Raw genomic sequence first — 21,223 nt, forward strand, 5'->3', positions numbered from 1 at the left:
GGCAAGTCAGACTATTCAAAAATCGGAAATCGGAATCGGCCAAGAAAATGGCAATCGGTGCATCCCTAATATGAATGTTAGCTAGCTAACCTTAAAGTCGAGGTGAACCCGTTCGTCACGTGCATCTGAGTCCGTTTCAGACTGAAAGCAAATTGAGAGGCGGACTATACGGTGTCGATTATTTGATTTGACAATTCTGAGGACTGGCTTTGGCATTGGCCAATCCTGGCGTGTTCCACCCCCAAATCGGGTGGGATTCAGCGTGTTGTCGTGCTACGCGAGTGGGATCCGCGGAGTACCAGGCAGCCAGGCTGCTTGGTGCGGAGCGAGCGGACAATCCGATGCATGGGTGCTGCCCGCCCGCCTGGAAACTCTGAGAGACGACCCCTGACAGCCAGTAGGGGTGTCAAAAAGAATCGATTATAAGATGCATCGCGATGCGGACGTGCACGATTCTGCATTGATTCACAAATGTCAAAAATCGATTATAAAAAAAATAAATAATAATAATTAATAATCAAATAAAATATAATGGAAGTACATGCAGTTGTTCATTTTAATTATGGATCATAATACAATGCAATTCCAAATGCACTTTTATTTTAAAAGTAGCCACACAGTGAGAAAAAATAAAGTGAGAAAAAAGAAATCATGTATTGCAAAAAAATTGCAAAATTATGCATCGATTTAAGATGCATCGAGATGCATCGATAATCGTTATCGAATCGAATCGTAGCCCTCTGAATCGTAATCGAATCGAATCGTGAGGCCAGTGAAGATCCACAGCCCTAACAGCCAGGGAGGCTGTCAGGCTCGGAGGCGTGCGCCATTATCGTTATAAATGTAATTAATATTCCTGGAATGCGTATTTTAACGAGCCAGTTACATTTCTTTGCATTCTTAGAGATTATAGTTTTTGTTTTTTGTTCATGTTTCTAACAATTGGCCAAGTTAGTAGTTAGTTTATGGGATAGGAATTCTGCCAGACAGGCACTAGGCGCCATTTTCTCTTTCTTTTGGAAGAGAAAATTATCCTGAAATGAAGATTTGATTGACAGCTGCATGTCATGATATGATTGGTTGAAATGGGGTAGAAATTTGATAGTACTAGGTGATGTCAGCAAACTGTACATTACTGTACAGTTTCTTGAAAAATCTTGAAAAAATTTGATGAAAAAAAGTGTGAAAAACCCACCTTCTCTCTTCCCATCCCCATCCCCTCCTCCCACCCATCACCCCCTCACTCTATCACCACCCGACGCAACCTAAAAACTCTCTCACCTGACCCTCTCTCTCTTCTACCGCCCTCTCCTTGCTTCCCTCAGCCGAGCAGTTTGCTCTCCTGTCCACTGACGAGGCTTCCACCGCTCTTCTATCCTCTCTCTCCTCTGCTCTTGATTCTCTCTGCCCTCTCACCACTAAACCTGCCCGATCCTCTCCCCCTGCTCCCTGGCTAACTGAAACTCTGCGAACTCATCGAACAGAGCTTCGGGCAGCTGAGAGAAAATGGAGAAAATCACACCACCCTGAAGTAGGGCTGTGCGATTTTGCCTAAAACTAAAATTGACGATTTTTTCTCTCAAAACTCGATTTTCGATTTCGATTTCGATTTATTATACTATTATACTTCTCTAAACATTTGTTGCCCTGCAGAGCTCTTTTCCCCCCTTTTTTCCATAATTGACAATTTACGCTTTTACTCTGAAGGTAGAACAACTCAACTTCCTGTTTTAGCTTGCCGCTGCTATGCTTAACTTCCTGGCTGTTGCTTGCTAACTTGACACTGGTGGATTTGCGTGTTCCTCCGTGAGATAATTATATTAGTGTCTAAGCGACCACCCGTGCTCGGAGTTATATCTGTACTAGAATAACACAAAGTCACAACAGGAATGCGTGGAACTGCGATAGCAGTTAGGGGGAAATTCAGACACACAGGGACAGGTGAGTCAGCTGAGGCTGCTAACTTACAGCCATGAATACAGCCAATCTATCAGTACTCGGTGGCCTCACGTGTTGTTTTGTTATTATGTGAACTGTAAAAGCAACGTTTCATCGTCCGGTGATAACGTCTGTGTTCGTGTGCGCGCGTGAGTGTGTTGTGGCAATCGTTATCTTGTAGGCTACAGCCCGCAGTGCAACAAGCTGCTTTTTGGTCGGAGGTGTTGAAATAAGTCCATTGCGCTGCTGTTTTTAGTAGCCAGTATCACAGCCTCTAGAGCAGTGGTAGCCAACCAGTCGCCCGCGGGCGACGCCCGCAAGCCACGTTCAGAAAAATTAAAAAAAAAAAAAAAAAATTTTTTTTTTTTTTTTACACAAACAAGACCAAACAGACAAACAGGCTCAGCCACAGGGGAAAGAAAGAAAAAACAAAAAAACGAAACAAAAAAATATAATCAGAAAAATTTATTTTTTATTTGTTTTTCTCCTCCCTTCCCACAATAACACACAAATGTAGAAAATAATTTGTTTAACAATGCATACGTTTTAAAAACGTTTATTGTCTGTGTATAATTTATTGTCTGTGTATAATTAATTATTGATTAACTATTTTGATCCGCCTGGGCTGGGGTCAAAGTTTAGTTTTACGTTACGTCACTACGTCATTCACTCTGCGACAGTGCGACTGCCAGCTGCCAATGATTATATCAGTCGGCTAAGCTAAATGATGGAACGCAAGAACAATGGCAGAAAAGTGAAAGAAAAAACATTACCAATTTCAAGAGGAGTGGGAGGAAGAGTTATTCTTCACAACAGTGAAAGAAAAGAGTGTATGTCTCGATTAAATGCATAATACTCATTATTTAAAGGTAAATCGAGCAAATTTCAACAGGTAGCCCCCGACATGACTCTCTACCCTTCAGGTAGCCCTCGACCTCAAAAAGGTTGGTGACCCCTGCTCTAGAGAGACTTTACAGCGGGGAGAATGGACAAGTAGCAGCATGCGTACATGAGAGAGAGCCGCCCCGCGTAACGTACTTACCCTAGTTAAAGTGAAAATTAAATAAAAAAATAATAATAATAAAAAATAACGATTTTACGATTTTCATTTTTTTAACATCGTCCTAACTAATTAATTCGATTACGATTCAAAATCGATTAATCGCACAGCCCTACCCTGAAGACCTCTCTTCCTACCATCTTATCCACTCCAACTTCACCTCTGCTGTCTCCAAAGCAAAAACCTCCTTCTTCATCTCTGAAATCCAGTCCTCTGCATCCAACCCCAGTAAACTGTTCTCCACCTTCTCTACGCTCCTCAACCCTCCCCCCTTCCCTCCTCCCTCTCTGCTGATGATTTTGTAACCTTCTTTACTAAAAAGGTGGATGACATCAGCTCCTCCTTCCATCCTCCAGGCACCCTCACTAACACTCCCGACTCCAATCCTGCTCCTCGGCCCCCTGTCCCTGGATTTCCTTCCTTCTCCCCCCTCTCTCCCGATGAGGTGCTTAAACTCATCAGCTCGAACCGAGCCACTTACTGCCCCCTCGATCCCATCCCTTCCTCTCTCCTCCAAACCATCTCACCGGACATATCTCCCTTCCTCACTACCTTCATAAACTCCTCTCTGTCCTCTGGTCTTGTTCCGCCTGCTCTAAAGGCTGCAAGAGTCAAGCCTCTGCTTAAGAAACCCTCCCTTGACCCTACTGCTATTCAGAACTACAGACCTGTCTCTCTTCTCTCATTCCTTTCCAAAACCCTTGAACGAGCAGCGTCCGAACAACTTTCTCTCTATCTCTCCCAGAATGACCTCTTGGACCCTCTGCAGTCCGGTTTCAAGGCTTCTCACTCCACTGAGACAGCTCTTCTTGCTGTCACAGAGGCCCTTCACACTGCTAAGGCCTCATCCCTCTCCTCTGTCCTTGTCCTCCTTGACCTGTCTGCTGCCTTCGATACAGTCAATCACCAAATCCTTCTTTCCACTCTGTCTGACCTCGGCATTTCAGGTTCTGCACTCTCCTGGTTTGCTTCCTATCTCTCGAACCGCTCATACCAGGTCTTATGGAGAGGGTCCGTCTCCAGATCCTGCCCTCTTACCACTGGTGTCCCCCAGGGCTCAGTCCTGGGCCCCTTACTTTTTCTTCTCTATATCAGATCTCTTGCCTATGTGATCTCTTCTCATGGCTTCTCTTATCATTGCTATGCTGATGACACCCAACTTTTCCTTTCCTTCCCCCCCTCCGACACTCAAATCGAGGCTCGCATCTCTGCATGTCTCAAGGACATTGGCGACTGGATGTCTGCCCACCACCTCAAGCTCAACCTTGGTAAGACAGAGCTACTCTTCCTCCCAGGGAAAGACTGTCCTCTCACAGATCTCTCCATCTCCATCGACAACACCACTGTACTGCCCTCCCAAACAGCTAAGAACCTTGGGGTGATCCTCGACAACCAGCTGTCTTGCTCTGCCAACATAGCTGCGACAGCACGCTCCTGTAGGTTCTCCCTCTACAACATCCGCAAAATCCGTCCCTTCCTCACAAGAGAAGCGACTCAACTCCTGGTCCAGTCACTTATCGTCCCTCGCCTGGACTACTGCAACGTGCTCCTGGCTGGCCTACCTGCCACCGACATCCGACCGCTTCAGCTCATTCAGAACGCTGCAGCCCGTCTGGTATTCAACCAACCCAAATTCTCTCATGTCACTCCCCTCTTCCGGGACCTCCACTGGCTTCCCATCTCAGCTCGCATCAAATTCAAGACACTGGTACTGGCCTACAGGGCAGTACACCAGTCAGCTCCCCTGTACCTGCAATCTATGGTCAGGTTCCAAACCTCTCACCGCTCCCTTCGCTCCTCCACCAGTGCAGGGCGCCTCGCTCCTCCTTCGCTACGGGCGCTCAAAAGTCGCTCATCCCGATCTCGACTCTTCTCCTCCCTGGCACCCCAATGGTGGAACGAGCTGCCACCTTCGGTCAGGACTGCTGAATCACTGCCGATCTTTCGGAAAAGACTAAAGACTCACCTTTTCAGGCTCCACCTGGGCCCTTCTTGATCTAACTTCTTTCTCTCTCTTTCAAAAAAAAAAAAAAAAAAAAAAACCTAAACTAAAACTCGTACCACTGTTCCTTCAGGATTTGTAGTTGTCATAGACTGTGCTCCATAGTTGATTGCTCTATTGCTGACAAAAAGTGTGTTATTGTAAGTCGCTTTGGATAAAAGCGTCTGCCAAATGACGTAATGTAATGTAATGTAATGTAGAAACGAAAGAAATTAGACTTTTGTGATTTTGTTTGCATACATTATTAAATAGTATTAAATAGGTGCACTGCATACCCAGGTATTTGAACTAAAAGAAAAGAAAAGTAATTTTTGGGTTCAGCTCGACTTTAACACAACAGAACTTACTTGTGGGTTGCTCCCAGCAGACATAGCAGAACATTTGCCTTCCTCATAACACACCCAGTCAAACTCATCTCTCCAGCTCGAGGATATGACTGCTGCAGCTGTGTCACGATCCAGGCTTCATCACAGCCTCGAGGTTATGACTGCTGCAGCTGTGTCACGATCCAGGCTTCATCACAGCCTCGAGGATATGACTGCTGCAACTGTGCAAGTGTATTTTCTGCCCTCAACCCGGTTAATCTCATTACATTACATTACAACCCGGTTAATCTTGCTATATTCTTTATTAGGGCTGGGTTCAAAAAATCGATTCTCAGATTTTTAATCGATTTTTATTTTAATGCTTTGATATCGATTCATATGTCCAGAGATCGATTTTTTTATATAAAAAAAAAGAAAGTTGGCGTTTATTTATGTTTGTAGTTGAAACAAAAACATAAATACTGTAGGCTACATGAATGGAAATGTTTGATCATTAAGCAACAGGCGCAGCAGTTGCAGAAAGAGCTAAAACTTATAGAGGACTCATTGGGTTTGCATAGTAGCTGTCAGCAGTTAAAAGTGACGGTAAACATAAAAGTCTTTAGTCTATAGCCACTTCTTAACTCATTGAGTGCCAGCCACTTTTGGAGAACGGGCGCTCCCAGTGCCAGAGTTTCAGAGCGTTTTCAGTGATTTCTCGAGGCCCACAGAATATTGTGTGATATTACTATGTAAACACCGAACACGCACAAAGAACAAGGAGACTCTATTCTATCATCAGCAAAAAAAAGTTTATTGATACCATTTTCCCTTCTTTAGTTATGAGCCGGAGAAGATAGGTTGTTTTGAGCAAAAACATGCGTTTCAAATTAGAAGCTGAGTTATTCCGCCTTTTGTGAAATGAAGCATTTCAAGCACATTCACTGAGTCTGAAGCTAATATTTTCTGATGTAGTGACGTGGTGTAGTTGTGTGGTGCCCTGCGTGCCCCACCCCCCTCTCCCCCCCTCAGCTGCAAACTCCTCCCCACACTAACACACAGCCTAACACGCACCCAGTCTATTTTCGGAGTGCTCCGTTTTTGTGCGCCGGCTCCCAGCGCGACACGGAAAAGCCACACCGGACTGCTGAAAATGGTTTGGCCCTTCGGCGTCGGGTGCTGCTTTTCTGGCGGCTAATCGTGTGGAGAAACTATGCAGACAGACAGACAGAGGCAGAGGGGCTCAGTTGTGGGCGCGGATTGACTGCTGTTCGCAGCCAACGTCAGCTCCAGTCAGAGCCATCTATATGGCTCTGGCTGCAGCATGAGCGGTTTCTCTTTCATCACGGGGATTTTTCCTGTTGTTTTCCTGACCTTTCTCTAATCTGGAGAGCACTGTCGCCACCTAATGAGTCCGTAAAATAGGTTATACACCTTCAATAGCTACAATATTTGTACAGGAGATGCAGGAGGCTTTGATCCACGTCCCACCGTCAAAAAACGCATTTGACGTCGATCGACGTCATTGGCACTCAACGTCACTATTTACTTTGACGTCGATCGACGTCCTTGGCACTCAATGAGTTAACATGCAGTGGAATCCGTATTATAACCTGCACCTAGCCGGTTGGCCTGCATGTTAAACAACAATTAGCCGGCCTACGCGACTCCGTATCTTATCTACCTCGACCGCCGGTATAAGATCCGCTTCCACGCAATCGCAGCTCATGTTTAACAGTGGCAGGTCATTATCCGCATCTGAGTGGGCGGGTGTGGCTCTTCGTGACTCACTTCACGTTCGCTAGTTTATTAATTAATTAATCGTTCGGGCAATCGCTTATATCAACGAGCAAACTCACGGTTTCCTCAAGTGTTGCAAAAACGGCTTGAATTGTTAAGTGGGGGCTAGAATGACCGTGCTTTCCGAGGTGAGGGCTGACTTGACTGCAGTTGCAGGCAGCCAGGTCCAGTGCATCAGGAGGGACGCTGCTGCGCTGCTTGCTTGCTCCCATGTCAGAAAAAGCCTAACGTTTGTGGGAGATTCAAGTTGTCGCACTTATTACTTTTAGCTAACGCTACGTTGTTTTTTCATCAAGGCAATGTCCAGAAGATATGGGTTCATGAGTTTCTGCAAATGCAGATAGATAGGCTACAGTAGGAGCATGCATGCATGTTGTCTGTTTCAATAACGAAAGCGTCCTTTACCGAGAACGACGTGCCGACCAATTAAATATTCTTGCTGCGAAATCGGCCTCTTAATGACAACACTGGAATAAATAAGATCGACTACGACTATAGAGGCTATAAAGAATGGACTATAGAGAAATGAATGGATTCAAAACGTTTATTTAGGAAACATAGGCTATCAAACTTTTGTGGGGAGAAATACATTTAAAACTAGTCAGATATGACTAGTTGCCACTTGTAAAATAAATCACCCACAGTGATTGACGACGGTGCGACCACTATTTTGACTGCCTCATAGCTAAAGCTGTTTCCTATCACATTTCTTGTGTTTGATACATGCTACCGCGCGCCCCCCCGGCTCATATCCAGTTGTTTCTTAACAAAGACCCCTCATGTTTAGAAAGGCAAAACCTGAAAATATCCTGTTCTCTGTAGCCTGACATGATCCAGAGTCCATGTTTAAAAGGCACTTATTTTTAAAAGTAAGTAAGGTTGGGGCAGATCTGAGGTCTTCAGGCAATTTGTTCTAGCTAGCAGAAGCATAGTGGGTAAATGCAGCCTTCCCATGATTTGTTTTGATCCTAGGGACAGTTAATAAGCTGGACCCTGTTGACCTAAGAGTTCTAGACGGTCCGTAGCGTGGGAGCAATTCAGCTATGTATTTTGGGCCTAGGCCATTAAGTGATTTATAGACTAATAACAGTATTTTAAAATCTATTCTATGACACACTGGCAACCAGTGTAAGGACTTAAGAACTGGAGTGATATGATCAGCTTTCTCAGTCTTCGTTAGAACTCTAGCAGCAGCATTCTGAATGAGTTGAAGTTGCCTAAGTTCTTTTTTGGAGAGACCAGAAAAAAGGCTATTGCAGTAGTCTAACCTACTATAAATGAAGGCGTGAATTAGTTTGTCTAGATCCTGTCTGGACATGTATCCCCTAATTCTTGCTATATTTTTAAGATGATAAAAAGCTGATTTTCTAATTGACTTAAAGGACGGCTTTCCCGTGGGGAATATGAATATATATTAAATCTCACGCCCCTAAGGTTTTCGAATCCGTTGAAATGTTTGAAATTGGTTATTCACTGCCATGCCTATCAAGCATCTATCACATTATTTCCATGTCGCTCTGACGCAAAACGCGTCAGAGCGACAATCCCCGCCTTGCGGAAGTCGTGCACCTATGAACTACAACTGTTGTTGGCCATGGTCCCGCCTCTAGAGGTCCTCCACGCCCCTTCAGAGGCCTTGACCAAAAACAAAAAGGCAGCCATCTTTTTCAACCGCCTAGCCTGCTGTAGCTAATATTAGCTTTCCATAGTTCCTTGCAAAGAGACCAATCTCGGGAACGGAAGCACGTACCGACACGGGACTGGCGGCATTGGAAAGCTCGTCAAATTTTACATCTAGTAGTAGGTGGGTTGAAGTAACGAAATCAACGCTGAGCAATGTACCCGTTTTTACACATTTTTACAGAAAATAGTTACAACATCAGATGCACGTAACTCCTACGAAAATGCCTTAAAATGCATGAATTTTTTTTTATGAAGACATCTCCCGACATATATACTTCGGTTTAAATTTGGTGCAATTTGGAGGCAATTTTATTTTCGATTTATTTCTTCTTCTCTATGGCCCCTATCGTTGCATCGGCGCAGTTTCTAGGCCGAGCGGCAGGCGCAGATCAAAGCAGTGGGCGTGGAAAGGCGCACTTGATATCGTCGTGCTGGCGCTAGATGCAGCCCAAAGCATTACAACCACGCCTTTTAGGCGTAAAATTATGCACCGTCATGCTCATTGGATAAGTGCAATAAACGAATCGCACGCTTGCCTTTTTAGCTCCAATTCCAGTGATCCCGCAAAACCAGACGAAAGCCAAACGCTCTGCCCCCCCCCCCCCCCTTCATCCAGCCTGTCTGTCTGCATTATAGGCTATTATTCCATATTATTATGCTTCTCAAACCAATCTAACTGCAGTTTCAATACTGCAAGCATGTAAATACGCTACACTATAGCAAGATCAAAGTGAAAATAATGTTCTATGCATCAGCTAGAAAAATATAGCCTATTAGATTGGTGAAAGTTTGTCCAGAAAGATATCATTTTCTCTCGCCTGCTGCAGGAAGGATGATGCACATAAATATACCCTACATTATGTCAAGTCATTGCATAAATGTGTTTTTATTGTAAAACTAAATGTGAAATAGGGCCAAGTTATTGGACGGACATCACAGTATAGCAGATGCCATTAGAAGCGCGTTCCGAAGCGCGTTCCGCTGTTACTTCTCTAAATCACGTTAACTCGACAAGGGGTATATATATGCCCAGGAGGACATATATGTTTCACATAGGGTGGTGTTTTCATTTCGAGGTTTTATTTGGTCCAATATTGAAATGTTGACAATGGCAGGCTGTGTTACCATTACACATTAATTTAGAACTACCTTTTATATCTATTTTGGCTCATTTGGTGGCTATTTAGTAGCGAAATGAAGAAACACAATGCATGCTGGGAACTCAGAGAGAGAGAGAGAGAAGGGTGACAGAGAAGAAGCAGTGAAGGCAAAGAATAGGCCTGCTTTTCAAAAGCGCAAAGCGCTAAATGTAGGCCAGCTCCCAAGATATGACTAGGCTGGTATTTAGCGCCGACACGCCCACTTTGGGACTGCGCCACGCCCATTCGGCCTAAAGCGCATTTGGCAGCCTAAAGCCTATTGCTATCTTGCCGAAACAGGCGCAAGGCACGTTTTTTTGCGGTTAAGGCCCGTAATAGCGCCGATGGCCTGTGGGAGAATAGAGCCCTATATGTTTTATTGTCGAAGCCTTCTTCTTCTTCTTCTTTGAGTTTTATGGCGGTTGGCAAACATATATGTGCATTACCGCCACCTACTGGAGTTTGATATCAGCCAAATGCCTGAGGGGTGGGCATGAAAACGAAGGCCACGCGAGCCCAGTGCATTGTGGGAAATGTAGTATTTCGAGTCCCCGCACCCGCACCTCCCCCCCACCACCCCCCCCCCCCACACACACAGAGTGGATTTCGGTTGATATCTCTGTGAGTAAACCTCCAATTTCAAAAATTTCAACGGATTCGAAAACCTTAGGGGCGTGAGATTTAATATATATTCATATCCCCCACGGAAAAGCCGGCCTTTAATGTGGGAGTTAAAGTTGAGATCGGAATCAATAAGATTTTTGACTTGATCCTTAGGCTGGTTTCACACCGACGACCCAAGCCTTGCCTATGCCTTGCCTTTACCCACGCTTTTTAATAGGCGTCCGTTTTAGTCAACGAGGCTGTGTACACCGGGCGCCTGAGCGTGAACCCTGCGTGTACCCACGCCTTGCCTATGCCTTGCCGATTTTATCGAATAGGCGTGAGTTCTATTTTGAAGCCGACAAGGCGCGTGCAGGCAGACTTCTTCTGTCAAGCCATGAAAGAAAAACGCACAATATCCGTCGGAAATGGAAAAGTCAACTGAATTTCAAAATAAAATGGAGTTACTACAACATGTTGAGCAGAGAGACAGAGAGATTGACGGGTGGCTATCACGTGGGGCTTTCTCCCCGTCGGCAAACAAATCTTCATGAGAGAGAATAGCGACCGAAGAAGCAAGATGGACAATGTTGTTGTGCCAGGCTGCCAGCACATATTCTTGCAAGATCACCTCTCTAAAATGTCAGACTATAGTCAGACCTGGTTATACATATCCAGCATCAATATAACATTAAATATATCCGATTTATTTTACCTAGAGGCTACCCATGACAATTCTGGACAACACGTGAAAAAATACAGTCGGGAGAGAGGAGAGGCGCTTGTGACTCGGCTCCAGGTTCGGCGTGCAAAAGGCGTGCGGTGTGATCGCAAAAGCGTGTAACAGGTTCACGCCCAGCTCGGCGTAGGCGTGGGTTGAGGCAAGGCGTAGGTTGTCTGTGTGAATGAAGCGTTAGGCTTCAGGGATAGAGACTCAAGGCGTACAGTGATTTTAAGCCTTTGTTCTTTGGGGCCAAAGACGATCACCTCAGTTTTGTCTTTGTTTAGCTGTAGGAAATTCTGGCACATCCAGTTATTTATTTGATCAATGCACTGGCACAATGATTCTATGGGGGCATAGTCAGCTGAGGAAAGAGTTATATACAACTGAGTGTCGTCTGCATAGTTATGATAGGCTACTTTGTTTTTTTGCATAATTGGGCCTAGAGGGAGCATATAAAGGTTGAAGAGAACGGGCCCCATAATGGATCCTTGAGGCACCCCACAAGTCATCCTAGTTAGGTCAGATGTGTAATTGCCAATGGAGACGAAGTACTTCCTGTCTTGAAGATAGGACTTGAACCACTGGAGGACCGTACCTCTTGTATGTGTTTTGCTGTCTTGTGTGTGTTTTGCTGTCTTGTGTGTTGTATTGACCAAAATGATCCCATTCCCTTTATTTTGACAGAATGTTCCATAAGTGTATGGACAGTTAAAGGGTTATTGTGCTTTTTGGCTTTAGTTGAGTGTACCTGAGCTGTAAATCCTGTAATAGTGTGTGTGTGTGTGTGTGTGTGTGTGTGTGTGTGTGTGTGTGTGTGTGTGTGTGTGTGTGTGTGTGTAGGTGGTGGCAGATAGACAGACGCCCATGAAGGACGACAGCTTTGTTTCCAAGGCGATGGAGTACATGTTTGGCTGGTGACATCATCACAGTGGTACATCATGGGATACCTGATGGACGGACTGACCCCCTGTGTATGTGTGCGTGTGTGTGGATGTTTTTTAACAGCAATGATGGTTGAATGTTCTACTCTGTTAGTTTTTATTCTGTTTCAATAAAATTTAAATCCTGACTGATCAGATCATGCATGAATTAATCACTTTTTTTTTTATGTTTTTACAAATCACACCAATAACTTTTTACCCAATATATTTTATTTTAACACATTGAGTGCCAGCGACGCCATATGGCGTCAAGAGAAATTTACCGTACGCTGCCAGCGACGCCAAATGGCGTCAATAACTCCAAATTCATATTTTGACGGGGGAATGTCGATCTAAGCCTCTTACATCGCCTCTTACAATATGGGAGCTATTGAATGTGTCTAACCTATTTTACAGAACCCTTAGGTGGCGACAGTCCTCTCCAGATTAGAGAACGGCCAGGAGAAAAGAGAGAAGAAGTGATGAGGAAACGGAAATCGCAATGATATGCATGAAGCGTGCATACCGTTAGCTGTGCCTGGGAAACAGCACTCATCTGCTGCCATAATTGAGCCCCTACCGTGTCCGCTGCGATAGTCCATCCATATGATTTAGTTGCCGACACGGCGACACCAGGGTCTTTCTGAAAAATTACATTATTCTCAGCTGGGAGCTGGCGACACGCTGTAAAAAAGCAGGGGGATGCAGGCAGCGGACTTTTTCAGTGCAGATCAAACAGAGCAAACTCCTCCCACCACGAAGGAGGGGGAGGAGGGGGGTGGGGGCACGCAGGCCACTACAGCATACAACCATTCACAGTACACTGACACACCCAGGCAGCAGGCTCAATGCATAATGAGCAAACAAGCTAGAATAGGCTATCTGATGCCCACCAGCAGTAAATCAAGACCAGCAAGAAGGTGTAGGGTCTGCGCACGCAGGTTCTTTTCAAGAAAATAAAACAATGCAGGAAATTTTGTGTTTGAATATTGTTATGTTACACAAAAAATTAAAGCTTAGAATGTGTAGTTTCATCCAGAAAAAAAAAAAGTTGATATCTTCTTTCTTTGTGGAAATATGGACTTCAACATCCAGCATGACCCCATGAAAGTGAGCATTTTGATGTTAGACCAAGCTGTATACTAATATATGTAGAAAATAAACAACACATTCTTTTGACATACTTTTTCCCGCAGGTAAACTAGACATTCTAACCTTTCATTTCAGCTATAGCATTTTGTTCAACTCAAAGCAGAATTCATTCTGTCGCCTTTCTAACATAAAGATGTGATTATCTCAGAAACTAATTTCAGCATGCTCTTTTCGGTCGAAAACACTCTTTTTCAGAGGGGTGTATTTCCAAAATGGAACGGTTTATAAACACAGTTTTTTTTTTAAATGAAACAGAAGGGTTCAAAGTTTCATTGAGGCTATTGGTTGTCCGAACACAAAAAATGATATGGCTATATTAAAATGCATTGCGGCCTATGTGGCACAGTACAGCAACCTTTTGCCCAAGGGCGTGGCACTCAAAGTGTTAAAGGAGGTATACAAGATAAGATACAAGATACTTTATTGCCACACAACCAGATTGGTGGTATTTGGTTTCGGTACAGTATATTCTGTAGCTCTGAATGAAACATAGAACATATACATTTACCCTCCTTCCCAAGAATATACAGTACATAAATACAACACAAGGACAAGTCAAGCAGAGTCCATCAGGTGCTTAGTTCATGTGCTGGGGGAAGAGGGTGTGGGGACTGGGGAGCCAAGGGAGTTCAGGGTTCCTATGGCAGCAGCTGTGGGTGGGGAGGGGTGGGGACTGTCCTTGAAGCGGATGTTTTTGGGGTGAATAGACCTGTAGCGTCTGCCTGAGGGCATGGGCACAAATAGGTGGTGTGCTGGCTGGGAGGGGTGCTTGGCAATCTTGCCATCATGGGTGGTGAAGATGGAGTCAAGAGAGGGACGGTCACATCCTATGGTTTTGGAAGCCTTCGACTATGTGCTGTAGTTTGTGTTTGGAGTGTTTATCTACTGTTTCGTACCAGACTAGGCGAGTAAACTTTGAATGATGGGAGTGTAGAATTGGACCAGCAGGCATTGTTTAACCCTGTACTTCCTCAGTTGCCATAGGAAGTACAGTTGCTGCTGGGCCTTTTTCATGGTGGAGGTGATGTGGATGTCCCATTTTCAGAGGTGGAAAGTACTCAAATACACATACTTGAGTCGCGTTTTTTTTAGGATTTGTAATTTTTAAGTATTTTTATAATGCTATACTTTTACTTGAGTAATTTAATAATAGATATTCTACTTATTAGTATTAGTATTTTTTACCATGTGCGCAGCGCATGGTCAAGAGAAGGCGTTTTGGGTTGAGTCAGGTATTCAGTCAGTCAGGATTGCATACCTGTGATGATGTCATTAGTGATGTCATCAGTGCCAAGCTGTTGAAACGGTCATGATGTCATCAGTGCCAAACTTGGGCTGTTGTATAGTTTCCTCGAATGAGCATGAGGTCGCCTGGTTGCTACATGATGCACGTGGTCCTGGTCCTAAGTTGCCCTTAATTGTTAAATGTGATTAAATTAGTGAATTTAGATTTTTGTTTTGCACACCACACTATGAAAACAGAACAGTAGCATTAGGACTGCTCGCTAACAGATCGTCGTCTTCTGGCTTTCCGGCAGACTGGATGCCTTTCTGGCACATTGCTGCCTCTCACAGTTGGATGGGCCCACTCTAGACCTGGTATCTCTTCCGCTTCTTTCAAGCTTCTGGTACCTCAATCTTCTCATCTCTCGCTAACCGGTCCAGAATCACTACCGCATTTAGGGCGCCCAAATTGGTGGCTTGTGCCAATTGAATTAAAACAGGTTTAGACCAAATTGTAATGATCCCCACCATCACATTAGTTCATAAATATCAGTTTCATTTGCCACTGCTGAGAGACTGCACCTTCCACTGACAACTGGTGCTATTTTCATTATTTATTATCTTGGAATCTCTCATACTTCTCCTTTATTTATTCTTTCTTTATTTATCTTTTCTCGTTCCCAAAAGTTTCCCATTCCTCCTACAGTTTTCACACTACGTAGACATGTGAGACGTCAAATTAACGTGCGGCTCATTGAAGAATCGTGCGCATTTGCATTGCTAAGGGTTTTGTTGGACGGTTTTTGCGATATTTGCGATAACGTACGATTTTCTCCCGCATTCACTTGAATGGGGTTTTGAAATCATTGGCATTGGCGATATTACCAACACCTCATTTTCTGTTTTTTAACCATCAATACCACTGGGCCAATCCCTGAAATTTGGCCCAATGACAGATATGACAGATATTCAAGCCCCTTCAGGGGCAATAGGCTCGAACCCCTGGTATTGCCGCTTGCGGCTGTTTTAAATTTGAATGTGTGTGTGTGTGAAGTAGAACAGCATTCGGCTATTCCAATGGGACTATAGAACAATGCAGCATCATAAGAACTGAACCACATAGGCTATTTATCATTACCTGTGTGTGTGTGTGTGTGTGTGTGTGAGAGAGAGAGAGTGTGTGTGTGTGTGTTGACAGAACAATAATGTCCAGCTCACACAGTGAGTCATGTCATTAATCACAGGTGAGCAGCTGTTCTGAGGCTGTGATGATGCACTGTGTGTGTGTGTGTGTGTGTGTGTGTGTGTGTGTGTGTGTGTGTAAGAGAAAGAGAGCAGCCAAATAACATTGCTTACTACTTTGATTACCAAATACATCTAGAAAACTTAGGCAGAAATGTGTGGAAAATACACAATATAAGAAGAGCAGCTCTGGCAGGCTGTCTGGAAGCAACGCTACGTGATGCTCGTGACGTCCTCTGGTAGGTGTCGATGCATGATAGTTACACCGACGTGTCAATGAGTTCATGCAACCCCACCGTCCACATCGAAACAATCCAACAGTTGACGTGGGTTTCCCACTAGATGGCGGTGTAGGCTGAGTCATACTATGAACCACTCTGTCTTTACAGTAATAGAATGGGGTTTTCTGCAGAAAAAAATAGGTGCTTTATCGCAAATGTCTTTCAAGGTCACTTCCCAATTCAATTTACATGTTTTTTCCCCCCAATATTTTATTTTCTACTTTTTTGAACAGCACATGAACAAGACAAACAGGCTCGGTAACCCTTTATTTTACAGGTACCCTAGTTACATATTAACTATTTGTAATTACACATGAACACCAAATGTAATTACACAGTAACTACCAATAGTTATAAATTATGTTCATATGTAGTTACATTGTAACGGACCTGTAAAATGGAGTGAGTCTGTTCAACTGTAGTTCATATGTAGTTACATTGTAACATACCTGTAAAATGGAGTGAGACTGTTCAACTGTAGTTCATATGTAGTTACAGAAGAAAACGGAGAATTGTACTGTCTCGGGGATTTTAACATTAACTGGCTTTCTGTAAACTGTCCACTGAAGAACAGGCTGACACATGTGGATTATCGCAATTAGTCTCGCAACCAACAAGAAACTCTGTGAACAATATTGGCATCAACACTTCAAAATGTATTGATCATATTTACACCAACACTCCTAACATGTGCTCCAAATCTGTCGCGATCCCTGTTGGCTTCAGTGACCATGATTTTGTGGCTGTTTCAAGGATAACTAAACTACCTAGGGCCTGTCCCAAAGTTATTATTTCTAGATCGTATAGGAAATTTAATGAAGACGATTTTATTAATGATCTCAAGAATACTAAATGGTCTGACGTATGCACAATTGATGATGTTGAGATCTCTCTGAGTTTGTTTATGGATTACTTTATGAAAACTGTTAACAAACATGCTCCTTTAAAGAAATTCACAGTTAAAGCCAGAAGTGCGCCTTGGATTGACATCCCATTGAAGAACCTTATGTCTCAAAGAGACGATGCCAAAAAGGTTGCTGCTCTCGGGTTCTTCTGTTGACAGAAAGCTCTATTGTGCGTTAAGAAATCAGGTAACTAAAATGAACAAAGTTAATAAGAGAGCTTACTATCAGAAGAAGATCTCTGACAGTGGCAATAACAGCAAAAAATTATGGGGTGTACTGAATGAAATTATGGGCAAGAAGACCGCCCGCACGTCTTTTGTTGAATCGGACGGTGTCTACTTGACAAAACCACTTGATATTTCTTTGATATTTATATTTTAATGAATATTTTGTGAATAAGGTGTCCAAACTCAGAGAAAACATGGACAACAACATCAAGTCTAATTCTGAAGAACTTATAAAAAAACACATCATGAAAAATAAGATCTGCACCTTTGATTTTCATCTGGTCAGTGTGGAAAAGGTAGAAATGTTGCTGAGCTCACTGCCTGTTGATGGGGCTGCTGGAACGGATCAGCTTGATAGCAAGTTGTTAAAAATTTCCGCTGCACATGTCTTTCATCCTATTTGTCACATTTTTAATAGATGTCTGATCAGCGGCGTATGCCCAGAGTTGTGGAAGGAGGGTAAGATTATTCCTATTCCTAAAGATACAAAAGCTACATTCTGTGGTCAGAACAGCAGGCCCATCAGCATTTTACCAGTATTGAGTAAATTGATGGAAAAAATTGTTTATGAGCAAATTCAATGTTATTTTTCTGACAATGAATTAACAACTGAGTTCCAACACGCATATAGACCTGGTCATTCAACCTGTACTGCCATGACTCAGATGTGTGATAGTTGGCTAACCTCTATTGACAGCTCAAAGCTCGTTGGCTCTGTTCTGCTTGATTTCAGCGCAGCATTTGATGTGATCGACCATGACATTTTAACATCCAAACTTACGTGTTATGGATTTAAATCATCTGCAACTCAGTGGGTCAAGAGCTACCTGTCGGCTAGGTCACAGAGGGTCTATTTTAATGGGGCACTATCTAACAGTAGGACCCTGAACTGCGGGGTCCCACAAGGCAGTTGTCTTGGCCCTCTCCTCTTCTCCATCTTCACAAATGATATGCCATATGCAATCAGTAAGGCTAGTTTGACCATGTATGCAGATGATTCGACTATTATGCGGCTAACTCATGTACTGAACTTAACACGTTCACTGCCAATGACGTGTTTTTACGTCAAACAAAATCCAACCGTTCACTGCCAATGACGTGTTTTTACGTAAAAAAATTGATTTTTTTTTTTTTACGGTGGGACGTTGATCTAACCCTTTTACGTCTCCTATGCCAGAATTGGAGGTATTGAATGTGTATAATCTATTTTACCGACCCACTGAGTGGCGACAGTGCTCTCCTGACTAGAGGAAGGCAAGCAAAAAGCAGTGTCAGGAAGCCATTCTCATGAAAATGGATGGCGAAAACGCTTTCGTTTTCGCGCTGATTGCTGGCGGTGCGGGATTGCAAATTTGCATAATAGATTACGGGTGGAACACACTTTGAAACACGCAGCATAAATATGACCAGAATCGCAAAAGCTTCATCAAAGCTCTCAACCGAAGCGAGCGAGCCCATCCAGACTTCCTCAAAGAGCGGCCGCGCAGACAGGCACAGCAGCAGCAAAGCAATGAGACTGGTGACGCGAGGTTACAGCAGCAGAAACGAGCTTGTGACACGGCCGCTGCAGCCAAGAAGACACACACGGAGGGAGGAGTTGGAAGCAGAGGGGGGTTTCCTGCTGTTATGGAGGAAATTACTGTTCAAAACTATTGTTTAGATGTCTGACGTCTTACTGATGCCAAAAATGAATGGTTAAAGTGACTGTTCTATCGAATTTCACAAAAAGCCGTTTATCTCAGAATATTTTTTCTGACGCTGAAACCATGCTGTATTCAACTGCTAATGCTTACATAACTACTAGCTCTACAAACTAACTCTTTTAGACAGAGAAAGCACACATTCTATTAGTTCTTTTGAGATATTGTGTGTTCACAAAATCTTAGCAGAAAAGAATCCTCGGGTCTTGAAAGATGAGCCAGAATCCTCAAAAAAACCCTCTGGCAGAACCTACCTACAGTAAAAAAAAAACGTCTGGCAGTGAATGTGTTAATCATGTTCTGTCTAGCGAGCTAAGTATTATATATAATTGGATAAAAGCAAATAAACTTATACTGAATCTATCAAAAACAATGTGCATTACTTTTGGCTCTAATTATAGATTATCACAGAATCCTAAAATTAACATACTAATAGATGATCAAATTATAAAGCAAGTAAAAACAGTAAAACTTTTAGGACTCTGGCTGGACTGCACATTGTCATGGTCTGATCACATCAATAAAGTGGTTGCGAAAATGGGCAGAGCTGTAGCAATTACTAGGAAATGTGCATTATTTGTTACATCATTGGCACTTCGCCAAATTGTTTCCTCATTGGTTCTGTGTCACTTGGAATACTGCTCTGTGGTATGGTCATCAGCAGCTAAAGGTCTTCTTGAAAAACTGCAAGTTGCACAAAACAAAGCAGCTAGGCTGGTCCTTGGGTGCTCCCCTAGGGCTAGCATAGCTGAAATGCATACACGTCTCACATGGCTTACTGTTGAGCAGAAACTCTTATCAATCCTACTTGTACATTTTCACAAGGTTATCAATACCCAAACTCCTGGCTTTCTCTTCGACAGCATAATTTATAGCTCACGTACTCACACACACTCCACCAGAGGGGCGAGCAGGGGTCAGTTGACTCTGCCTAGACCCAAAACTAACTTTATGAAGAAAACAGTCACATACAGATCGATAATGTCCAGTAGCCTGTACTACGAAGCTAGTTTAATGCCTTATCTGAGTAAGTTTGAGTTTAAACCTGGTTTAGCCGTACTACAAAGCAAGTTAACTTTCAATCACCATGGCAACTGACGCTGCAAAGCTAACCTGGTCGCGACCAGGTTAGCTTCAGAGGATAAGATCAAAATCCATGACAGACCCATATAATCGGCTCTCTGGAGTCACTCACCGTTCATATAAGATCGCCATATGAAAAATAGATTGCAGTCAACTGAGAATATAACAAGAAAAACATTTGTGGCTCTGTAGGCTACATAATTAAATGGTAAATGGTAAATGGTAAATGGTCTGCATTTATATAGCGCTTTTATCCAAAGCGCTTTACAATGAGTAGATAGTCTACATTCACCCATTCATACACCAATGGCGGCAGGCTGCCACGCAGGGTGCCTACACACCATCGGGAGCAATTTGGGGTTAAGTGTCTTGCCCAAGGACACAACGACAGCAGCTGGGAGGGAGCAGGGATCGAACCGCCAACCCTTGCGTCATTGGCCGACCCGCTCTACCTCCTGAGCTAAAGCCGTCCCCATTATTAAGCCTACTTACCACTTTATGTCTTAACAGCTCAACTATGCGTGGAGAAATATGATCACTATTAATCACCGCAGCGCATATCATAGGCTAAACGGAGCCTCAAATGGAGTGAGGGTGATATTCTCCTACATGCCAGAAAAGCCTATACATATAATATAGATGGGATAAATATGGGATAGCCCCAATACTAAATATGCAGGCTTCTTGCATGTTTCAGCTGGAACTGTGTCCTGTAGGCTGTATGCCAATATATGAGCAAAAATAGGCTAGTTTTTATCAATGAAAAGTATGCCCGCATCGTCTCAATTCAGTCCAGCAGTTTTCTCTTTTATATTAGGATATCATTATTATAGCCTATATATGAATTATTCGATCAGTGCAACCACACACACATAATGAGTGATAGAGATCATTATTCATTGAGCATGCTTTCTAAATCTATGGTCTAAATAGGCTTACAGATTGTGGAAATTTATAGACTGAGATTACACATTTAATGTACATTACACTCGCACAAAGCTGTAGGAGACAGAAATCGCTGATCAAAGTAAATCAAATGACTGATGTGAATACAAGCGGCAGCTTTAGACAGTCCTTCCCCCAACTATATCCAACGCGGATTTTCATTCTGCCATAGGTTACATTAAATATCCGCTAAAATCTCTGATCCCACTGTGGCTGCGCTTTTTCATTCAATGAGGAAATGGGTGTGGAAATGGGTGTGGGCGTGGATCAACTCAGCTGTTCATAATGTC

The 21,223-nt window shown here is 43.4% G+C and overlaps 1 protein-coding gene across 1 annotated transcript in view; it reads left to right on the forward strand.

The window, feature by feature from the left end:
- The window catches only part of nup35 (nucleoporin 35), a 43,762-nt gene extending 31,445 nt beyond the window's left edge, over positions 1–12,317 (forward strand). The window contains exon 9 of the mRNA XM_083638871.1: positions 12,095–12,317. Within this exon, the coding sequence (XP_083494997.1) occupies positions 12,095–12,172 (78 nt within the window). The 3' untranslated portion in view covers positions 12,173–12,317. The remainder of the gene's footprint in view (positions 1–12,094) is intronic.
- The last annotated feature ends 8,906 nt before the right edge of the window (positions 12,318–21,223 follow it).

Source organism: Poromitra crassiceps (assembly GCF_964638095.1).
Source record: "Poromitra crassiceps genome assembly, chromosome: 6".
NCBI lineage: Eukaryota > Metazoa > Chordata > Actinopteri > Beryciformes > Melamphaidae > Poromitra > Poromitra crassiceps.